The sequence below is a fragment of the Diadema setosum genome, chromosome 18 (genome assembly GCF_964275005.1).
Source record: "Diadema setosum chromosome 18, eeDiaSeto1, whole genome shotgun sequence".
NCBI classification, from domain to species: Eukaryota; Metazoa; Echinodermata; class Echinoidea; order Diadematoida; family Diadematidae; genus Diadema; species Diadema setosum.
The window spans coordinates 82,123-106,751 of NC_092702.1; the positions used below are offsets into that span (position 1 = coordinate 82,123).

Genomic DNA, 24,629 nt, shown 5'->3' on the forward strand with positions numbered 1-24,629 from the left:
TGATTGGTCAAAAGCTGGTCCCGTGACCTACAGGCGCCATGTTGTTACCAAAGTCAATCACGCGGGCGCGAGCAGAGCTCATACGCAGTGCCCATTGTTCATTACGCGCAGCTACGCGCTAATATTGCTTGCCTTGGGGACTTCCCCTGAATATCAGTCATGGTGCAGTGGGGATATGTCATTGCCGTAAGGTTGTCAACTTTATTTAAGTATATAGAAGGTGCAACACGAAAGATATTTTGATATCTTATTGCCATAAACTGAAGATTAGTCATGCCTTCCTGCGCAGCATGGCGTTGCGCGAACCGACCTGGCTCTTAGTGTAATGATGCACCGCTTTCCGACAGATCCAAAACAAAGGAAAAAGCGGGAAATCAGAGCGCGACGGGAAAAATATATCTGATCTGTTTTCTTTAGATTCCTCGCGGTGTCTATCAGACTATCCAAGTTTTGATTCACATTTGTATGTCTCCGCCATAACATACGAAAGTGTCGCCTGAGGCATTTGTTTTGGTCGTCCGTCCGTCCTTCCGTCTGTCCTTCATATCGCAATCAATATTGTGGACACCGTTTGAGGTAATGAAACTTGACATGTATGCTTGTGTGAGTGGACAAAGTTTTGTTTTTAGCTTATAGGGCTTATAGGACCGTGATTTTCTCGTGATTTTATTTTATTTATTTTTTTTTTTTTTGGGGGGGGGGTAGGGTCAAGGATCAATGTCAGGTAAAATGTAATATTGAAATTCTACTCTCTATTGTTGAAATACTATTACCCATGCAGTTCCTAAATACCTTGGAAATTACCCAATTCACAAACTTAAAACCAAATATGGTACACGTATTTGCATGCCATCATTACTACACAATGACGCGTGATAGGGAAAGATTTTGGCCACGATGGTCAAAGGTAGGTGAAAATACTAAAATCACATAATTTTCTATATACTTTTAAAATAACCGTTGAAAGTATTGCCATGAAAATAGTAGTAAGTAAAAAGTAGTGAGAAGAAGTAAGCAAAAGTAAAAATGCTCAAATTCCTTAATACTTGCTCTCTTAAACAATAAAAGACATCCATTCATACCTAGTTCAAGGAAAGTAAACATTCGACGCATTAAATTTAGTGACAAATTTGCCATTTTTTCTGCCAATTATGTGAAACTGTCGTGTAACATTGTCAAGACGTACTCTACACCTGCTAAGAGAACAATGTGATATGGCGGAGGAATACCGGTCGCCATTAGGACATCTTTATTTGTGTGGGGGTTTTTTTTATTATTATTTGGTACAGATGTCACTGAGGATATCCCTCATATTATGTTATCCAGGTAAAGTACTTGTGCTTTCGCTCAACATGTCTTTTTTAGATATTATTTTTAAACAATTTGAGATCATTTTACATATACCTTAATATCGGTGACGTCACTTTTTCATGTTGTACATTGTACATAGGTGTATTCCTTTTGAATTACATACTAATCGGCCTTCATGTCAGTTTCATACATAACATGGGACTATGGTAATTGATGATTACAATGTATTTACGTGGGAAACAGTAATAACTGTGGAATTCGTCTATCCTCTGCACAGCTAGAATTGTAACTTTATATAATACATCATGTTGTTATACAATATTCTTGTTCCCTGGACAACTTGCTAAATACAATATACATAGCATACAGTCTAGTGAAAGTTTACGATACGACTTACTGTGAATTCTTCTTTTATTTTCACAGCAATAATTCATCATTTTTTATATTAAGGAATTATGTCCTTGACAGCTTCCCTATTATTTATACGGTATACCTGTGTGCTTGTGTCTATTTGAATGTGTAAAAATGATTGATTGTTGACTTTGTTCAACATGGATGGAATGAAATGTCCCTCCCTCAACCTACCCCCTTTCTCTCCCCCCCCCCCCTTCCCCTCTCTCTCTCTCTCTCTCCCTCTCTGGGCAAGAGAAAGAAAAGTCAAGCAACACCAGGGAGGTTCCACCTCCCTGGCAACACCGTGCCTTTGGGACGCCTGCGCGTACACACTTAACCCTCCAAGCGCACACGCTAAAACCATAAGCGCACTGTACGCTGGGTAACGACATGGCGTCCAATTTATGAGTTGGCCAGACTCTCTTAATATACGGCACTGTATTTTTGGCATGGGCAGCGCCACTACTGCGGTGTCTCAGCCGACCCCCCCCCCCCCCTCCTCTCTCCCCACCCTTCTCACGCGCGCAGAATGAAAAACTGATGCATGGTTGTTTTAGCCAATGGGCATCTCGTACTGAATGCGCGAATGCTTGCTTAGTGCGCGAACCTTTGTTACAAGTGCGCGATAAACATGTTGCCCGTGGGGTGGGGGAGAGCAGGGGGGGGGGGGGGGGTCGGCTGAGACACCGCAATTTGAGCTCATGGCTGCGCCCAGTGCCATAAAATGTCTGCTGCCCTCAACGAACCCGAATCGGTCAATTGCTAGCGCCGTGGTTCAAGCGTGAATTCCGCATGATCTGAGAAGGCGAAGTCTCTTCTTCACAGAATCAGGTACAAGTTCCTTATATTTTTTTTTTACTTATTGAATCCATCTTGCTTAGAATTACTGGTAAATATACTTATGTTATCTGTTTAGACTTGTGCTTTTGCGCCTTAGTCTCGCCTCTCAAACGGCTTGTAGGCCGAGGCTGATCTACTTGAACTAGAACTAGGAGCCAACTCTGCAGAACCCTAGCTACTCGTAATCACGTAGGCCCACATGATGTAGATCTAACGCCAACGGTTTGACGTGCAAGGTCAATATTACATTTATGTTTTACTTTATGTGTAAATATACGAACTTAGTCTGGTACATAATTATTTATGTATGAACTCTTAGATCTATACTTGTGCATGCCACTTACGGTAGCTATCTAACAGGAGCGAAATCAGTAATTCGGTACAAAATCACCCAAAATGTTACTCTTATGTCAAAATCAAGGGCAACAACATCATAAGTTGACGATTAATTTTTTCACAAAATTATTGATGGGGAAGTGAAATTGTAACAGAACCAGACATGGCTCCTTTCACTGCACCATACATGTAGCAAAACACATCAACACGGACTCGCTACAGACAGACAGTGGACTCCGTCACCTCACCTTCGCTTCTTCTACCACCCCGACTTTGTCACCGTCACTATCAGTGTCACTGTCATTGTCATCACTCAATTCACTCTCGATATCAAACTCAAAGTCTTATCGTGCAATATAAGGTGAAAAACTGACATTTCAATGGCTCAGCCAAAAAAAGCCGATGCGAAGAAAGACAGGTCAGATATTACATCTGCTCACCCGGGAATACGTGCTTTATGAATGACGTGCCGCTGCACTCGTAAAGGATTTTGAGCCTTGTGTGACCTGATAATTTAGGGCTCGAAAAAGACAGGTGTTCCGGGCGAAAATCGGTGAAGTGAATCCATTAGTTTTAACTCGCGATTTCTCAGTGGTACGATTAGGTCACATTATGAAATTGTTTCAGCGGACATTTCCCTCTGCTTTGACACTTTTTCTTATTATATGATTTTCTTAATTTAAATCTCGCGTTCTTTGTCCTTTAAGGATCTTCGATTAATGGAATACCAGAGTCACAAATGCGACAATGTTGAAACCATGACAGCTGAATTTTGGCATGAGTTTACTGCTGCATATACTAGTATTGCACGGGTCTTGACGACAGATTCAAACGAATTGTCGGGCGTAAACATTTTAAGTCCTTGGACTTCCTGCAACTCAGGTGCCGATTACGTAATGGAGTAGGCGCACGTGTAAGTTTTGTTTATGTTCGTCAGCGCCCTCCCCGATGACCGTTTTACATGTCCAATAGAATTTTACGTCAGAAATGCGTATTGGCCACATGACGTGTAGATGGCCAATCAGGATTGGCGTCTTGTAGAGGTAGCGGGCGCTTGCACGTTATGCACGCACAAACTATGGGACTGCGCTATACCGGCCAGCCAGGCAGTCACTGATAATGTATACACAGTTTACACAAAAGTTCATTTCTGCACTCGTACCGAGATGCCGAGAAACTTGAAGCAAAGCTGATCAATCACATACTTTATGTCCCCACCGGTGAGTGAAACCAAGCATTTGGTATTGTGTGATCTATGGAAAGTCAAAATTGTGCTAACTCAAATGGCCAATGGCAATGTAATCGATGGGACGCCGGACGTAGGCCTAGGATTCTAACGTTACATACAGTAACTGTCGTGTATAAACGTTAATAGTGCATAGTGCTTCTGGTTGTATACTGCACACAACGCCCTGGTGGGCTATCACGGTACAGTGGTCGGGGTCATTTGCAGCAGCAACAATTAAATTTTGAAGTGAGTTTTTTGGGTTATGTTAAACACATCTATATTAGATAGATCTACTTTAAACTTGTCGAGGTTGTGGGCCGTCTTCACAGTAGTGGTAGTGTGCATCGAGCTCGAGTCGAGTAACAGTATCTAGTAGAACGGGTCTACTCTGTAGGAGTCTAAAGTCAAGCCAAGGTAAGAACAGTGTCGTGATAAAACGGGGAATGTCTGATGTCAGGCAGTGCAGCTGTGCACTGTGTCAATGCAGTGCCAATAAATGGATGGCACAATAACTGGTTTTACTGGGTATACCACTACATCTGGGCCTACATGCACCATACGGCGATCTTTGCAATCACAGTAGATAGTGGAATGGTAATTGGTGTCATGGGTATGGTAAACTTAAAACTATACACAGCCCAGTCGCTGTCTGGTCGGGCTGCTAAATAAATGGTAAGGTACCACGTAGTAAATTTACATGTATATCAGCAGGTACCTTAAAGCCAAAACATAGTTCTCATACGCCTACAAAAATTGTCAAATTTCCTTCCCAACTGTATGGTAGCCCTACTACATATCGACCACCTTCTTTTAAACCGACCGCGTATAATTCGCGCACTGAACACTTAGTACGCACTTCTCTGCGCGCAAAGCACATAAAAATGGATTGGCTTTAAATGTAGATGAGGATGGTGTGGGAAAACGTGATAATTCACAGTTCATTAAAGGTTTTAATCAAGGACAAAATTTCGAATGAATATTTTCACCGAATCGTAATGACAGCACAATGTAATGTCTATGGAAGTTTCTAAAAGGCTTCTAAAAAGCTTCGTACAACACGGTGTTCAATACAACTCGGTTTGCGTGCATTGTCAATGCAAAAACAGCGGTCGATCCTAATAACGCGATTTACCGCGGGGAGCTGAAACGAGGCCACGCAAGTTCGTCGGCGATATTTTTGCACTGAAACTTCGAATGGAAAAGGGAACAACGGCATTTGATAGAACTGGATTTTCTCAATCATGTAGGTCAAGTTTTTTATGTGAATTTCAGTGTTAGATATTCTTATCAAGCAAATAAACATTAGGCGGTCAATGAGTAGTAGGTCCAACCCTACATGTATGCCTAAAAAGAAATGTGTGGAATAACCATGATAACACTGTCATAAAAGTATATTCGTTGGGTAGCGACGAAAATGTGAAATATTGGCCAAAAAGGTTCACCCAAGTCGCAATGTCAGAACTTACCCGATGGGGGTCAGGCTAACTCAGACTCGGGGGGCCGAGTTGTCCCTCTGGATTGGGTTTGGATACAGTGTTGTACTATGCATGGGAGCGCTTCGCGTCCTGGCTGGTCGCAGTTATGTGCCGAGTTGAAACGCGCGCATCAAAGAACCTCTTCGGCGCGCATGCAAAATTATGTGCGCCTATCAAGCACCTATGTATAGAATATGGAGGTCACAAACTGCGTGTACATTTGTAAATTGTCTGAAATAGGGGCATTTAGTGCCAAGTTTTCTCTGAGACCCGAGTTAGTCTGGAACCTTCTGGAATTGAAAGTCGGTATACTGACCACACTTTTGATCTCAAAATAGATCTATTCCAAAACAACTCATAATCCCACCAAATCGCGTCAGCCAGGCAAGTTTCTTGGTAGACTCTTCTGCCAAATTGCCAGTACAGGTAATTATAAAATGGTGCCAGACGGTTTCTCAGACCCTCACCAGAACTATGTTTTCACTTTAACATCGGCACCCTGCGTATCATAGCTGTTGGTGTATAGAGTGATAAAGTACAGCATGTGGGATGAAGAGCCATAAGCTATGAAAATAATAAGAAAGACATGAAAAACAAACAGTTCACTTAAGTTGCCGCAACTTCACACAGTGATTTTTGGTTACATAAACATGTCCACTCTCCATGATGAAAAGAAGATAAAATTCTGTACATACATGTATGGCGTTTTATTACATGGCTTGTCTGCACTGAATGCAGTGGGACGCTAACAAAGGCGCCCAAAGGCTAGTGGACAGCGGAATTCACCTAGAAAATGAACCCGTAATACCTACAAAGTGATTAGTTTGCTGACAAATTCGAATCCCCACCTACTCTGTCAGTGTGGGATAGTACAATTAATTTTGAATATGATGCACAAGATCAGGTTAGTTCTGGTTTTATATTTCTTATTACGAATCTTTGTATTTATGATGTCAGACTTCAGCTTCATGGGACTGATTCGTGCGTGGAGAGGCGAGAGGTGCAAAAAAAGCACCAAAAATTTTGAGTCAGATCAGGACGATAGGTGCAGCAGCCCTGCATTGAGCAAACCAGCTGGTGCCCATGATTTGGTGGGTCACTGCACATCATTTGATTAAAACTTGATTTTTGTCAAAACAAACAGATTGAACTTTTTCTTCTTCTCATCATGGAGAGTGGACATGTGTGTGTGACAAAAATTGCCTTGCGAAGTGGCACCTATTTATGTCAGATGTGAGATGGATGAGAAGTGAACCAGGGGCCTCATGAGCAGCCTGTGTGGTAAGGAAGTTTAGAATCGACTCTCTTGATCATTCTTTCTCTCAATTTTTGTTTCTTTGTCTAGCAGAGAGGCAAGATTTAGCATCATGAACAACATGATAAAGCTGGCTCCCTCTGCTCCAGACCCCAAGACTCTCTTCAAAGACCTGGGCAGACCGACTTTACGTGGTGTCAGAAAATGTCCGCGCTGTGGAGTATATAATGGAATTCGAGGTCTCAGCTGCAAGAATAAAGATTGTAACATGGTTCTAAGAGGCAAAGGACGAAAGAGTAGCAACAGTGTTGAAGCAATCCGCATCATCACAGGATCTTCAGCAATGATTTACTCCGTTCCTGTGAGAGATCGTGGCCCTGACTACCGGGGCTTTGTCGAACTTTTGCTGAGCAGTGAGATTACCATAGCAGGGCCAGACCCAGAACCAGTTACACTAACCCAGGCTTCACACTGCTATGTGGAATCCTGTCAGAAAGGGGTGAGTGTGGATGGGAGCAACATCTGCCAACACATCCAGCTTGCACATAAATGCACCGCTGAAGCCCAGCCCCTCACCCTCAAGAACTCAGTGTTAAACAGTCTACCAGTGTCCAATGAGATGAAGCAAGCTATCTGGCTCCTTGCTACAGAAACCACAGGTCCACTGGTGCAGCGTGTCTCAAAGAATATCATGGTGGTTAAATGCAAGGCCCAGGCCAAGCATCAGTTGGGTTTCCTCCATTTCTCCTTCTCAGAAACTTCAAAGAAGAAAGGCACTGTGGAACGAAAGTTTCATTGCACCTGCAAACAGTTCAGAAATTTCAAGCATCTGGCAGAGGAAAACAAGAAGAGATGTGTTCACTTCTATGCCTGCATTTGTGCATTTGCAAGTGATGAGAGTTTGGCCAAAGAATTTGCATATTTTATCAACTTGGACAATGCAGGGCAAGGTAAGATAGCTCTTTTCCTCTGTCTTTCTGTTGTGATCGCTCTTCATCCAGTGTGTGTCGTCCGTCGTGCGTAAACTTTTTACATTTTCATCTTCTTCTTGAGAACCCCATGACCAATTTTCACCAAATTTAGCAGGTAGCATCCCTAGGGGGATAGGATCTCAGTATGTTCAAATGGGTACCGTGCCCCACCTGGGGGGGCCCCCAGAGGTCCCCCAACCCACCCCCAGTAAGGGATCTTTAAAGATTCTCTCTAGAACCAGAAGTGATTGAGCTCAGTTCATACCATGAGTCAGTTTATTAATATCTGTTGTTTCAAGTTTGCTTATGGCAGATGTGGGGTGACCCCCCCCCCCCCCCCCCCCCTTGGAAACAAGGGGAGTAGGGTGGGATGGGTCCAAATGGGGACTTAAATTGTACATGTTCATATTCTTCTTGAAAACCCCTTGATAAATGTTCACCAAACTTGACAGGTACCATGCCAGGGGGTTAACATCTCAATTTGTTCTACTGGGCACCATGCTGCTCTCGAGGGCCCCTAGGGGGCCCAATTCCCCCCCCCCCCCCCCCCACATTAAGAAATATTTACAAATCTTCTCTAGAACCAGAAGTGATAAAGCAAAGTTAATACCATGAGTTTGTCCATTGATGACTTTAGTTCCAAGTTTTTCATTGCACATCCAGGGCTACCCCCCCCCCCCCCCCTTGGAGTTGGGGGGGGGGGATCCATATGCAGACCTAAATTGTCCTAAATTAAAGAATATTCAATGATATTCTTCTCTAGAATCAGAAGTGATAGAGCCTAAAGTCTTTCTGTTTCTTCCAAACTGCGTAGTCTAACCTTCTATTTGAAGTACAATGTACTTGGCAGGTATTTTTACCAGTATGATGGAATGGGATGCAAATGGACACCATGCCCCCAGCTCTCAAAGCTGCCCCCGCCCCAAGTTTCCAATGTTCTCAGGTAGGAGTCTCCAAGAATGCATGGAAGGTGAACTTGCGATACTCAGGTGAGCGCGAGACCCCCGGGTCTCTTGTTTCGTTATCTAGTCTAAGATAAGACTTCCTAACTGTAGCAGCCATTTCTATTTCTTTACTTGTTTTTGTGAATACAATGTATGTGTGACGTCTCTTTTTGTTGGGTTGGGTACTTCTTTTTTATTGCCTTGCCATGTTGTGTCATTCTTAATGTTGTTTTGGTTATTTAGCTTGTATTTTCCTTATAATGTAACATTTTGTCCCATTATGTTTACCTCTGTGTGCTGAGGATTTACAGTGAGTAGCGTTTGTTAATCAGGCATAACTTTCTACAAAATTTTGTAAGACACACAAGAAAGTGTTCACAATGGTCAGTGTTCACAATGGCCACGACCCACCCTCTCAAGGGTTGGCCTCGGTGTCTTCCCAAAATGAAAATTAAAAAGATTTGTATTTGATCTTCACATGTAATCGGGCTTCATAAAAAATTTTAAAGAGCCAAAGTCGACCTCGGGTTAAAAAAGGTTGAGAAGCGCGGATGTAGGCGATGGTTACATTGCTGTGGAATTCTTCAGTCAAAGGTTAGAGTTGAGTAACAAATATTGTATTTCATTGTATGAAAAATGTGTTTGTTTTCACCGATCTATATGTGTATCTCATAGTCTGAAGTATAGACTGTTTACACAGGGCATGGTTGATATTATTGCCTTACAGGGTCTCCACTCCATGCTATTACCTGAGGAGTTTGCTTTGAAGGTTATGGTATGGAGTTGAGATTCCAAATGCAGTCTTCATGTTTACCATATTATCTGTTTTATCTTAAATGAAATTAAATGAAATTTTTAATTAGGTGATCTTTATCACTCTAGCTAGTTCACCAATCAGGATCATCCATATTATGTCTCCACACCTTACGATAGCATTTACCACATGTACATACTTACTGTGTACATTGGTATACTAAAAGAGGAAGGTTTAAGTTTATGGGCAGTTAAGCACTATTGGGTAGTGTGAGTGCTATGGGACAGCCAGCAATTTTTAAATCTATGCCCCATTTTTCATCCAGTCAGAATTAAGGATTCATCAAATTTGTGTAGGATCTGGGGGGTGTTTCATCAACGTTTGTCGGCGCTGACAACTTGAATCACCATAGTAACAGTCAGTGACCAGAGCATCTCAGCCAATCAAAACCAAGGATTTTGCTGAAATTGGTCAGCGCCGACAGTTGTCGGTGCTGACAAGCATTGATGAAACACCCCCCTGAAGTATTATTGCCAGTCCTTGTGATGGCTGTAATGTGCCTAGTTTTAAAAATCACTTTGATGAAGTGTGTATACTTGCCCCCCTTGATGGGATGGACAAGGTTTAACAGATATATACATGATGTATACATTGTATGTGGCAACACCTACAGAGATGTGAACTACCCTTGAATGGCAGTTAAAACATTATAATGTGTTGTGTCAGTTGTTCTGAGCACAATATAAACATGTTTGATTGACCTGAGTATGTCCTCTATCAGTTCACAGATGTTTCAGTGATGATTTGGTATGTTCAGTGTGATGGTACTCTATGATATTACCAACATGGTTTTCCCTCATGTCTGATTGGGCAATCGGGCAAGTGTGCAGTACAATTAATCATGAATCTTGAGAGATCAAGAGCTACCAAACCATGATCAGCAACATTAAAGTTTTGATTGTGATGATAAATGGTATGGATTGAAAATTCAGGACTGAATGTCCCACTCACTTAAGCGGTAGGGCTTACAGTCATCCCAAGTCACAAATATCAATGCTTCTTCACAGTGCAGGCATATTTCTTTGTTATCGCCTGATTTTGTCGCATCCGCATGCTAAAGTCGTAGCCAAAGTTGGATTGAAGTGATAACTTTTGTGCTTGTTTTATAGATTCAGTTCCTCAAGCCCAGCCAGCCGTTCAGATCACCATCATAGATGGACAGGTGTCTGGTTCCACTCAGGAAGTAGTCCCCCTCTCATTACCTTCACCAAGCAAAAAGAGGAGGAAAGATGACACGTTAGGTAAGTGCATCCTTCCCAGGGTAGGCTTATTGATCCAATTCATTTCCTGGCAAAGTATATGAAGCCTGAAGGAGGAAAAAAAAAGGGGGAATATGGAGACAAAAGTACATTGTATGTGTACTGTACTCCTGCCAATAGTATTCCTTAACTAGCACCCATACATATTTTCAGAGCTCAAGTTAAAGGAGACCTCCAGACGATTTTCATACTTTTGAACAATTATGAATTGCTTGTACTGAATACAGAGTTTCAAAATTTATAGTGATTGGGATGAGGAATAACTATGCTTTCAAAATTTATAACAGTGAACAAGAATGATGACATGGCAGCCTCACCATAAGAATGCATGAGTTTGGGATCAAGGAAGCAGAACAAAAGAAGGATTGCATAGGTCTTACACAGGTGAACTTATTAAGCAGGCAGTATTTTGATGGAATTACACTGCTACATTTCTGAAATACCTGAGGCTCTATGTCATCAACCTCTTTCAGTGTTATTTGTGTAATATTTTTCAAAGTGCTGGTTTCTCTGCTCAAGGACCAGAATAGATTCCACAAATCTATACACGTAGCTGTTGATATGTGTACTACATGGTGTGAAAATTGTGTGGAATGCCCCTTTAAATCTGCAGTTTTTTCTAGTTGTGTAATACAGCACTTCATGCATGAACAAAAATGGTGAAGAAGGAATGAAATACATTTGAATAGTGTTACTTATAAAGTATTCTAAAGTTAAGCAAAAATTCAGTATCCACATCATGTCAGAGTTTGATACAGGTTTTGACAGCACCCCCCCCCCCCCCCCCCCCCGGGACATAAGTGTAAGCACAAAAAATCATGGATGGATTGCTGTGAAGTAGCACTGAACCTCATAAATAGGCAAATAACGAAAAACTATAATGTACATACGTGCCCCAGCTTCAATTCTTCCCTGCTTTGGATTTGATATATATGCCTTCAGTCAATACTGCTTGCTAATCCATGCAACATCTAGGAAAGGAGTATGCGTCATAGCCTACATTTACCACACCCCATCCCCCCCCCCCCCCCCCCGAGAAATAAAGATAAAGCTCATAAAACATAGTATGTTCAAAGGCTCAATTGAGCTATTGCAATCATTCACAATGTGGGGTACAGCGTGTATTGTGCATCAACTTTGTGCATTTTCAACTTCTTGAAAATCCTATGACAGATTTTCACCAAATTTAGCAGGTACCATCCCTACTTGATAGAATCTCAATTTGTTCAAATGGGCACAATCCCACCCCCCCCCCCCCAACGTCTCCAAATTAGGCAGTCTTTGAACATCTGCTTCTCTAGAACCAGACGTGATAGAGCTATGTTACTGACACTTTGAATAAATACATTGATAACTGTAGTCTAAGGTTTGTTCATAGCAGATCCAGGGGTACCTCCTCGGGGGTTGATAGAATGTATATTTGTACAAATGAGCACTATGCCCCCCCCCCCCCCCCCCTTTGGGGCAGCCTCAGAGCCCCCAAAATGAGTGAATCTTGTTAAATAGAAGTCTTCTTCTATAAAACCAGAAATGCTTTGACTAAATTAGTGAGTATACTCTCCAGTTTGTTTATGGCAGATCCAGGGTGGCACCCTTGGGGTGAGTACCATTTTAGAAACCAATTTTCACACTCATATCTTCTTCTTTAAAATGCAGTCAAATTTTCACTAAACTTGGGCCCTGATATTTACTGGAACGGGCACCATGCTCTCATGGGAGACCCTAGGACACTCCAAAGCAAAATTGTAGAATCTTGGAATCTCTTTCTTTAGAACCAGAAATGATAGTGTCAATGCTATGAATGCATGCATTGGTGAAGGTGCAGTATTCTCTGAATTTGTTAGTAGCAGGATCCATGGATGGCCCCTTGCTGCCGTGACCAACTTGGAGGCCAGTTTTCACATTTTGGTCCTCTTCTTTCAAATGCATGGTCAAATTTCTATAAACTTGGCAGGTATCCTCTCCAGTATGATGGAATATAATGTAGTGATAAAATATTGTACACAAATTATCATCATGCCCACGACCCTCCCCAGGTCCCCTAAGGCTTTCCAAGTTTGCTACACTGTATCTACTTCTTAGGTAATAGTCTGCAAGAATGCCTTTGAATTGAATTTGCAATACGTGGGTAAGTGATACACCCACTGGGTCTCCTGTTTTCTCATGACCACTTGAAGTTATTTTGTTTTGAGCTGTCACAAGACATAATGAGAAAGAAGGGCACAGCAGAGAATTTTCTTTTCAGATGATATCTTTATTTCATGAGGGCCTCTTTCACATGTATTTCAAATCAAGCTGTACCGTTTGTGGATGTGAGTTTCAAATTCTTTCTTTATATCACAAAGCCCATGTTAGTTTGCTGTCTATCTCTGTTACTCTAACACAGCCACATTTGCCATGTAAACATGACTTTTAATGTTGACCCCTGTGTCCCACAGCCCAGGCTAGCAGTGCTCTCCTGACCCTCCAGGATGGAACCTCTTCCCCTGTCAAAAAGACACCTCCAGCTAAGAGAGGTGGGTCGCTCTCTTCCCAGGGCATGGATCAGTCTATTGGCAAGGATGGCATCTCATCTACTCCAAACCGAGTAGCAGGACCAACAGTTTCCTTCACCCGCTGGCTTGGAAGTGTTACAGAGAGAATCAACCAAACTATGCACTACCAGTTTGAAGGTTCCCATTTGTTCATATTATTCAATGTGATTTAACATACATTAGCTATAAAGATACTGAGATGCATTAACTTTGGAGATGATTTTCTGTTAAAAGACCTTGATCACTTCTGCTTTTCCATGGTTCTGGAACTTCTTTAGCCACAAATATTTTCCACTTTTCTGATGTTATCAGCTTGAAAATGTGTTTGTCTGAAATCAATTGAATGTGATTCTATCTCCAGATATTCTGTAATCTTGTTTGTGTACATAATGCTGTTTGATACGTGGAGCCATGATAACTAAAAGTACCTTAGTTTCCAGCAGCCTGTTTAGAACTTTTGCGATACTTCCTTCAGCATTTACACCTAAATAGTGTCACATGCCCACTAGAACCATAAGGGTACTTTTTAATGAGTTGCTTGCTACTCTTATTTGGTGTGGCCTATTCTAGAGCAAAGTATTTAAGAGCAAAGCAAGTAACTTCGAACTTCTCTCTCTCTCTCTCTCTCTCTGTGCCGTCAATATCGGCTCACCCCCTGTCCAGTTGGTCCCTGCATTGTGGTGTTGGACAGTAATATCCAAGAAAAAGAAGAAGAAAAATGAGATCATGTGGGCTTCTAGTAGACCAAAGATGATTGTGATGTAATGCACACTAACTGTTAGCCCTTGCTTGGTCTTGCTATACTTGATAGTATTTTGGACTGCTCATGACTAAAATTAATTGAACACAGTGTATTGTATAAGGGGTGGGAGATGTGTAATATGGGTTATAGTGATCAAAAAAAGATGTTACATGCTCTCAAGTTAAAATATTTTAACAAGCTTGCATACAATTGTGTTTGTCATCTTGGGTCTATCCAGCTTTAGATTAATGGTGCACAATCATGCCCAAAACAGGAAATAATTGATATATTATAAACCAATTTTGACAATCTGATTTTTGAATCCATCCCACAGTAATACATTTAAAAAAGATTAGATTGTTTGCAAATATGGAATAACCATGAATAGAGAGGTTCCACGAAAATATATGATCCTGCATTACAAAAACATCAAAGAGTCGCCAGGCATGGATTTTCAGTTGAGGATAAAATCTGAAAGAGCAGACTCTAAACTTTAAAATTATGTGTAACTCAATACAAATTGACCTTCCTAACCAATCTAAATAATGGAAAGAAAATATATGTCAGGGTGGTCCACAAGGGAGGTCCACAGCATGTTGCTGCAACATGCTTGAATTCTTGTGCAACATCCTCAAAAGCCAGCAGCATGCCTTGCAACATTCTCCAGACTTGGCGACATGCTCAAAGTGAAATGTAATCAAACATGTGAAAAACATGCGCAAACTTGGGAAACATCAAATTGCTTAGAAAATTTGTTCACAAAACACGAGACAAAATGTTGAACGTATTAAAGCAGCACAACAGAAAGTAAGTCTTGCAGTATTGCGCGCTACCCACTCTTGATACTCCATGCACATACAATTTCTGCAATATTCTCACACTCACAGCTTGCAACATGCTCAAATTTCAAGTTGTGAACCACACTGCATGTTTTAGAAAAGTGTTTACTGAGAAAAGAGCCTCTGAAGTTTAGGGTCTAAAATTCAGGTGCTTCACCTTACCAAGCTGTGCTCAGTGCATTAAATTGGATAAAAAATAGGGAGTAAAACACTAGGAACAACAAAGAAAGAACTATGAGATAAAGCTGAAACTTGAGCAGACTCCATTAAAGCCCAAACAAAGTTCTGGTATGCCTGCAAAAGTTGTCAAATTTTGCTCCAAATGTGAACGTATGCCTAGGAAATGTGCGGAATAACGCTGTAATAACAAGATATTCGATGGGTAAGGACGAAAATGGGATATATTAACCAAAAACATTCAGTCTCGGAACTTACCCGAACGGGGTCAGGCTAGACTCGGACTCGGGGATAACTCGGCCTCGCTTTGCTTGACGGCGGGATGAGTTGTACTGCTACTGGTTTTCCCTCTGGATTGTACAGTACTATGCATACGGGAGCGGCCTGTATAAACTACATTGTAGCGTTCTGGCTACTCGCAGTAATGGTCCGAGTTGTTACAACACGCGCATCAAAAACCTCTTTGGCGCGCATGCAAAATTAGTGTGCGCCTCTCAAGCACCTCTAAAAACAATCAAAGACAATTGATAAACAACAACAAAAACTTCAAAGACCGCGCGTCTCAGCAACTGAGGTGATGTGCGTATTATAAAGCGTCTTTGCTAGTAGGCTTGAGGACCGCGCGCTGTCCATTTGTTTTAGTACAGGATTAGCACGCACTTTCCTGTCTGCTCAGTAAGGCCTCGTTTGGCCGGTGCCCGTAGTATAGAGTACTGATGAACATGGCGATCACGAACTGTGTGTAAATTGTCTGAAATAGGGTCGAGTTTTCCCTGAGACCGAGTTAGTCTGGAGCCTTCTGGAATAAAAGTCGGTTTACCGACTTTTATTATTTTTCTCAAAATACTCCAAAACGACTCATCATTCCGGCAAACCGCGTCAGCCAGGTAAGTTTCTTTGTAGACTCTTTCGATATATTGCAAGCAAATATGAAATGGTGCCAGACGGGTTCTCAAGCCCTTACCAGAACTTAGTTTTCACTTTAACATATGCTATTCATGACAAATACCAACTTTCAAAGTAGCAGCATTATCCTTTCAAAAGTCATTGGAGTGAAAAGTGAAGAGTGTGCAAAGGGTTTTTATGCCTCCGCCACGAAGTGGTGCCGGAGGCATTATGTTTTCGGGTTGTCCGTCCGTCCGTCCTTCCTTCCGTCCGTCCGTCCGTCCGTCCTTCCGTCCATCCGTAATGAATTTTGTGGACAGCGTAAATAAAAAAACCTTTTGAGGTATCCTAATGAAACTTGGCATGTATGTGTATTAGGCGGTGAAGTTGTGCCTATCAACTTTTGGGTGCACATGCTCAAGGTCAAAGGTCAAAAGGTCAAGGTCAAATGCTTAAAATTTCACTATTTCCCCCATATCTATGCAGTGCCTGAAGATATTTTCTTGAAACTTAGTATATACAAGTACATGTATTACCCAATTAAGATTCTCTGGTGAAAGTTTGGGTCATGAGGTCAAAGGTTAAAGGTCAAAAGGTCAAGTAAAAATGTTGAAATTTCACTTTTTTCTCCGTATCTTGGAAATTGTTCAAGGTATCTTCATGGAACATAGTATATAAGCATGTACTGACGGGCAGTGGTTATCTAGGGAATTTGGGGTTCATGGGGTCAAAAGTCAGGGGTCAGTGGTCAAGGGCAATACTTACAAAATTTTACTAATTCCCTTATGTATGCAATGCCAGCAGGATCATTATTTTAAAACTTGGTGTATGCATGTATAACCCAATAGAGATTCTCTGGGATTTTTTTTTTTTTTTTTTTTTTTTGCCAAGAAGGTCAAAGGTCAAAGATCAAGTGAAAGTGCTGAACTTACTTCTTTCTCCATATCTCGGAAGTGGCTCAAGTTATCTTGAAACTTAGTACGTATATGTTCTGCCTGACAGTGATTCTCTTATAAATCTTCGGGTCAAAGGCCAGATGAAAATGATAACAATTTACTGTTCAATACAGAAATTGCACTTTTTCTCCATACCTTGAAAATTACTCAATGCATAAACTTATGAAAGGGTCAAAGTCAAGTTAAAGTTCTTAAATCCCCAAATACATACTCTCCTATTCATCCAATTAAACATAGGTCAAGGAAGGTGAACATTCAACACATTTGTGACAAACATGTCATTTCAATATTTTGCCAATTTTGTGCAAATGTAATCACACATTGTCCACATGTACTGTAGACCTATTAGAAGAATCATGCATTATGGCGGAGGCATACTAGTCGCCATAGCGACATTTCTAGTGAAGAAATGAAAAGGGGGCCTCTGTGAGGGCCTCTAAGACATACTGAATTACAATATTTGACAAAGAGGTGTTCTGGAGAAAGTGGAAAAAATAAGAATTTCCATTCATTTTAAGATCCCAAACTTCAAAATAATGTTGCTCTTTTCGAAAATTTAAAAAAATAAAGATTGATTTGGTTGGGTTGACCCATTTCACCTATTTTGAGTCCCCAAGTGAAAACTTTGCATGCAACTTTTTGTTGGTTTTGTGATGCACGGTCATATTGTAGAACATGGCTCTTACTCATGATGACAAAATCATTTTGCTTTCTCTGTTCCTTCAAACATTCTGCTACAGGTTGCCCTGAGCCTCTGGTGTTCCACATTCCTCAAGTTTTCTTTGATGTGCTTCAGCAGCGCATCTCGTCAGGCTCACGCAAAAAGCGCCTCCCAAACTCAACAGTGGCATTTGTGCGTAAAGACGCCTTACCACTCGGCACCTTCACCAAGTACACATGGCAGCTAACCAGTATTATCCATGTCAAACAAATCTTTGACACGCCTGAAGTAAGTTGACTCCCATAACTGTCTGGTGGGGGTGGGGGGAAGAATGCTCCTCAATTTGATGTAATGTAGGATCATGAGGAAATTTAGATATATTTATTTAGAATTCACAGATCAGGTTATGCTCACACAATCATAATCCAGCATTTTCCATGGAGATGAATATGTCATTGAATCATTTACCAAGAAGATCTCATGATTTGGAAATGTTTTAAAGTATACCAATACCCTGGAAATCAAATTTGTGTACAGCTAGAAGACAAAAAAGAACAAAAAAAAAAAAAAAAAAAACAGCCATTGTTCACCCGTGATGTCCCCTGAAAGTATACATATTTCGATAAATCAGATCTCATCTGTACAACAATTTGGCACCTTTTTATGTTCTGCTCCATAAGCACTGGTACTGATGTGTGCGCGTTTAGCTATACCCTTGTATGTGTATGTTTTTTACAAATAACACTAGTATTAAGGTTCCATGTTGATTGGTTAGCTGATTGCGTGCACACATTGCATTTCACTATCATTTAAGACATATTTTGAAAAAAAAAAGAGAGATATCAGTAGCATGATCGTTAGAGTGAAAGAATTTGGTAATGGACTAGTGTACTTCAAGTTGGTTTTTTAGCGCACCTGAGCCGAAGGCTCAAGTGAGCTATTGCGATCACTCTTCGTCCGGCGTCCGGCGTGCGTAAACTTTTTCCATATTCATCTTCTTCTTGAGAACCTCTTGACCGATTTTCACCAAACTTGGCAGGTGGCATCCCTAGGAGGATAGGATCTCAGTTTATTCAAGTGGGCACCATACCCCACCTGGGGGGCCTCCAGAGGGGCCCAAACCGCCCAAAATCAAGGAATCTTAAAAAATCTTCTTCTCTAGAACAACAAGTGATAGAGCTAAGTTAATACTATGAGTTAGTACATTGATAACTGTAGTTTCAAGTTTGTTCATGGCGGAATCAGGGGTGCCCTCCTTAGGACCCAGGGGAGGGGGTGGGGAGGGGTCCTAATGTTGCCCAAATTGTAAATTTTCATCTTTTTCTTGAAAATGCCACGACAAATTTTCACCAAACTTGGCAGGTAGCATCCCTAGGGGGCAGAATCTCATTCCAATCAAATGGGCACCATGCCCAAACTGGGGGCCCCAGGGGGCCTAAATTGTGTCCTGAATTGTAAATTTTCACTTTTTTCATGAAAAACCCAAAATGAATTTTCACCAAACTTGGCAGGTAGCATCCCTAGGGGGATAGAATCTCAATTTCATGAAATGAGCACCATGCCCCTGCCCCCCCCCCCCCCCCAGTAAGGAATCTTTAAAGATTTTCTGTAGAACCAGAAGTGATTGAGTTTAGTTAATACAATGAGTCAGTATATTGATGACTGTTGTTTCAAGTTTGTTCATGGCAGATTCAGGGGTGCCCCCCCCCCCCCTTGGGACCCAAGGGAGTGGGGTGGGATGGATCCAAATGGTAATGTAAATTGTACATGTTCATCATCATTGAAAACCCCTTGACAAGTAGCATGCCAGGGGGTTAAGATCTCAATTTGTTCAACAAGGCACCATTGCTCCCCTTGGGGGACCCAAGGGGGCCTAATTCTCCCCCCCCCCCCCAATTAATAAACATTTACAATTCTTGCTAGAACTAGAAGTGATAAAGCAAAGTTACTTCGAGTTTGTACAGTATTGATGACTGTAATTCCAAGTTTGTTCAATGCAGATCCAGGGCTGCCCCCCCCCCCCCCCCCCCCCCGGACTCGGGGGTACCTGAATCTTAGATTTTCACCAAACTGGCAAGTAGCATTCCTATGGAGATAGGATCTCAAAGTGTTTGAATGGGCACCATGCTTTCCTTGGGGGCCCCAGGGGGTCCAAACCTCGTAAATTAAGGAATATTCAATAATATTCTTCTCTAGAATCAAAAGTGATAGGGCTTTAACTCTTTTTTTTTATTCAAAACTGCTTAATCCCACATTGTATAAAGTACAGTGTACTTGGCAGGTATTTTTACCAGTGTGATGGAATATGCAAATGGACACCAGCTCTCAAAGCAACCCCCAACCACAAGTTTCTAATGTTCTCAGGTAAGAATGCATGAAAGGTGAACTTGTGATACTCAGGTGAGCGCGAGACCCCGGGTCTCTTGTTTTGTACACTCTTTAAAATTTACATTTTAAACCCAAAAAACCAAAAAACAAAAAATCTAACATTTTGCAGAGGAAACGTCTCAAGTATATTCTACGAAATATAGGAAACAAAATACTCGGGCTATTGGTACACTTTAAGATAACATGAAAAGAGACTGTTAGCAGATTCTGGAGGTGGCTTGTATGTAATTTATGTCTTACTTCCATACCAGTCACAATATCGTGTGAACTTTTGACTTTGTAATGATACTGTTTGTGTAGGTAATTCATGTTAGAGACTCTGCTTTTATGATTTTATTACTACAGATGCCCCTTGAGCTGACAAGGAGTTTTGTGGAAAATAAGAATGGCACATTCTCACAGTATGTGTCCCCCAAGGTTGATGTGGAGCATGTAGGAGAAGCCTACAGGAGAGTGGCAGGCCAGGTTCCAATCAAGCCATTTGAGCTCAAAACATTTCTCAAAGTTGGTGAGTGTTGTTTTTTTTTTTCCTTTCTTTCCTCTCTAGATGCTTATGCTGCACCTTGTATGTCCCTCCACCCCATCCTAGAACCTCCAAATTAGAGAATCTTTCATGAAGAGAAAAAAAAAGAGAAAAATCTTCTACTAAAAACAGAAATGATATAAGGAATGACCTTGATCTTTCAACCATGCCATACACATCGACTTCCCATGTTAGTGCAAAAAAGTCCAGGGCTAGGTATAGGAGATATATTTCTTATTCGTCTATAATGTTAACCTGGCTGTCCCAAACTTAATGGCCCGAATTCATGAAGGTTGCACAATTGAAACCATGGTTTAAACCATGGACAATTTGTATGGAGCGCCAAGTGTCTCGTGGCCTATTTCGTTACGAATTCAGTAATTTCGTCGATGAAATGATCATTTCGCTGTTATTTTCACGTACAGATATTTTCGCGAATGACAAGGTCATAGACATTTTCGCGAGATGTTTTCGCGAATCAACGCCGACATGAATACGTTAATACACTATTAACAAAGCGCATGAAGACAATTTCGCATGTTGTCAAATTCGCGATCCAAATGCAATTCGAGAAAATTAGACCCTTGCAAAAATAATGGTGTATACAGTAGGCCATGCGACACTTGGCGATCCATACAAATTGTCCATGGTTTAAACCATGGTTTCAATTGTACCACCTTCATGAGTTCGGGCCAATGTGTTTAAGTGAAGTCATGTTTGCTGGAAAGTGGCAAATCTAGCATCAAATGCTTTGGTGCTTCTTCATTTGCAATATGCGCCAAAACTGCTTTAGATAGATGGCAATGAGGACAATCTGTAGTTGACTTTCAGCTTAAAGCAGTTACCAGGAGATGACAAAACATGAAAGAAGTCTTAAGTCAACACAATGCCCTCAAAGAGTTTTAACCCCTAAGCACTTAGCTAAACTTTACAAGCCTTTTCTTGTTTTTGTCACTATTCAATAATCCATTCAAATTTGGACCAATTTTACAGTTAGGCAAACCCACTGTGTCTCAGTCCAACAGGAGGGTCATGGTGACACAACAGAGATTAAAGGATTTAGGTATTTCTATTCTTTGACAATTAGTTTGTAGCTAATTCTAACTTTGATTTTTGCATTCAGGAAACACAGCAGCTGACCAGAAGGAGCCTACCCCATTCATCATTGAATGGATCCCAGACATACTGCCCAAGTCACGCATTGGTGAACTTCGCATCAAGTTTGAGTATGGCCACCAGCGCAATGGCCATGTGGAGAGACGTATAGAGGAGCCGCAGACAGCCATTGAGCAAGTAGTCATGAGCTAGTCTTCAGGATGTCATGAGCTAGTCTTCAGGATGTCATGAGCTAGTCTTCAGGATGTCATGAGCTAGTCTTCAGGATCTTTTAACTGCAGCTGGCAGTGGTTTGGTGGACACATAGTCATCAGTGTGTTTGAGAAGTTTGTCATCAGTATTATGTAGTTTTGGCTTTTGATTTGACTGCAGCAAGTAGCTCAGTTTTCAAAACAAGGAGGTGAGCTCATTAGTTCATTGCTTGCAAAGACATTACAAGGACATCTCGGTCGTGATTTGGCAAAAAGGTATATGTCTGCCGTTTTACAGCGACTACAAAGCCGAGAAAATCGACTTTAAAGTTTTGGCAGTTTCCTTGACCGTAGAAGCCACCTAAACTGTGCAACACTCAGGGATTCAATTCCATGATTTAGTATACACTTCAAATTTCATATCCTGATAATTTTCTTGCATCTAACTTTAAAGAATACTTCAGAATTAGCACTTTTAACATGTTTAGAGACATACACCTTTTTGCCAAATCACGTTTACAGAGACTGCGACCCACGCTATTTTGGCAAAAAGGTGTATCTTCACATACACCGTAAGAAATCATGCATTTAACTTGGCAAAAAGGTGTATGTATAGAGATACACCTTTTTGCCAAATCACGTTTACAGGGACTGCGACCCACGCTATTTTGGCAAAAAGGTGTATCTTCACATACACCGTAAGAAATCATGCATTTAACTTGGCAAAAAGGTGTATGCATAGAGATACACCTTTTTGCCAAATCACGTTTACAGGGACTGCAACCCACGCTATTTTGGCAAAAAGGTGTATCTTCTCATGCACCGTGAGAAATCGTGCATTTAAGTTGGCAAAAAGGTGTATGTATAGAGATACACCTTTTTGCCATATTAAACGATAACAAAATATACCAGAGATTTTGTAGGGAGAAGGGTGTATGTGAGACCATTTCTAATCAAATGTTAACTCTTGACAATCTTTACTTCATTATTACAAAAAGATTTTAAAAATAACAATAAAGAAAAATATCAGGATGCACAACTTGTTCATCAAACATAGAAAAATGTGCGCAAATTACAACTCACCCTAGAGTCTGAATATTAACAAAACATATTCTCATGGATATGCATGGTTAAGGATTACAGCTGAAGAATTTTTCTTCTTCCTTCTCCTCCCTTTTTTCAAAAACTTCTACTTCCAATGAGATGATGCATTATATTTTTTAGCTTTGTGCCCCTTTTTTCGACAGAAGGTTCGTTTGTTTTCTGTACTGAATGCTTTAGCAAACAAAAAGGCAGTTGTTTGCACATCATGTATCTGTTCTTAAAAACGCAGTTATCATGCTGCTCCCAATTTTTTGCAATAAATTCAATAAATGTGAAAATTCAGGTAGGATCATTTAACTGTTTGCATCCACTGAGCACTTTGAGCAGTACATCCAAGTATCATTTCCAAAGACAGGGACACATCTTTCTCTAGACCTTTGTGTGTAACTGCCACTAAATGTCTGTTAGGTAACAGCCCCATACGCATAGCGTAATGGGTAGCCGATCTTACAGTCACACAGCACACAATTACACTATGTACAGGCTTCTACATGCACTGCACAGCACGGACAGTGCAGGGATCACTGTCATATTGAAGCGTAGAGAACTCTCATCCCACAGCCACACTTGCCGAAAAAGCTGTCATTTCAACAGAAATGCTAGATTTTACGAATCTGCGCATCTGATGGCATAGAAGTGGCCATAGAAGTCTAGGACAAACGTTAGATCTGAACTTCTAGATATTAGGTTCTATCTACTCACCGACTAGCAACAAGGAGAAACTTCTGCAGTGCAACGGGCTGCCAGTTTGAGTCAGGAGCATGGCCCGCCACCGCACCGACCGGTGAAACGGTACACATACATGCCAGCAGCACGTATAACAGAGTATATAATATACACAGAGTATAAAAGATACACCTTTCTGCCTTGTCATACTTCGCAACTATAATTCATGATTCATTCGGCAGATGGATGTATCTAAAGATACACCTATCTGCCAAATCTTTAAGCTCTCCCCAGCGTGCACGGTTAGAGGTGTATCTAGAGATACACCCTTTTGCCAAATCATGTAGTTCTCTATCCTGGTACGTCATTGTACGTCAAGGGTGTATGTAAAGATACACCCTTTTGCCTAATCAAAAGCAGGAAAATTGATAAAATAATACAGAGATAGCCCCAAGTATCTCGGAAACAAAGGATCGATGACTTACGAAAGTTGGTCACATGAAAATTTCGGCATCGAAAACCCCCCAAATGGTAAAAACCAAAAACATGATATTTTTCAGACATACACCTTTTTGCCAAATCACGACCGATCTGCCAGATGACATAAAGCATGAGTGCATGGTAGATGATTGTTGCATCATTGATGCCATACTGTCAGGCTATTAAAAGTTTGCAAGTGACAAACATGTCTGTGCAAATACTCTGGCACTAGCTGTGGTATCACTATACAAATGACCATTAAAAGACTATAGACCACATGCCCTGTACTTGTTATAATATTGTCATTCAGCTCTATTTCATGATTGATTGAAAACAAGCTTTGATTACTGCAGCTCATGTTGATATGCATGGTACATGTTAGCATTTCTCTCATTAAATTGATATCTTAAAGCTGACAGTGAAAGAGTTTTGTCACTGCTGTGCTTTGTAAGCTATATGCATGGACAGGTAGAAACCTTACAGAAAGTTAGGCACTTGTCATATGTAGCATGGCTGATATATGATACCTAATATTTTGTTG

General features: G+C 41.1%; 1 protein-coding gene across 1 annotated transcript; it reads left to right on the forward strand.

The window, feature by feature from the left end:
* The first annotated feature begins 3,990 nt into the window (after positions 1-3,990).
* Positions 3,991-22,099, forward strand: LOC140241830 (uncharacterized protein C2orf42-like). The gene is made up of 7 exons (XM_072321584.1): positions 3,991-4,100; positions 6,932-7,788; positions 10,677-10,808; positions 13,265-13,498; positions 17,700-17,908; positions 20,354-20,516; positions 21,655-22,099. The coding sequence occupies exons 2-7, from the start codon at positions 6,951-6,953 to the stop codon at positions 21,837-21,839; spliced, it is 1,761 nt and encodes a 586-aa protein (XP_072177685.1). The 5' UTR covers positions 3,991-4,100; positions 6,932-6,950; the 3' UTR covers positions 21,840-22,099.
* The last annotated feature ends 2,530 nt before the right edge of the window (positions 22,100-24,629 follow it).

Excerpts from the sequence above, each read along its gene's own strand:
- LOC140241830 (XM_072321584.1), top strand. The coding sequence starts at position 6,951 with ATGAACAACATGATAAAGCTGGCTCCCTCTGCTCCAGACCCCAAGACT. Across the intron at positions 10,809-13,264 it reads GAGGAAAGATGACACGTTAG|CCCAGGCTAGCAGTGCTCTC; the intron begins GTAAGTGCATCC and ends TGTGTCCCACAG. Across the intron at positions 20,517-21,654 it reads CAAAACATTTCTCAAAGTTG|GAAACACAGCAGCTGACCAG; the intron begins GTGAGTGTTGTT and ends TTTTGCATTCAG.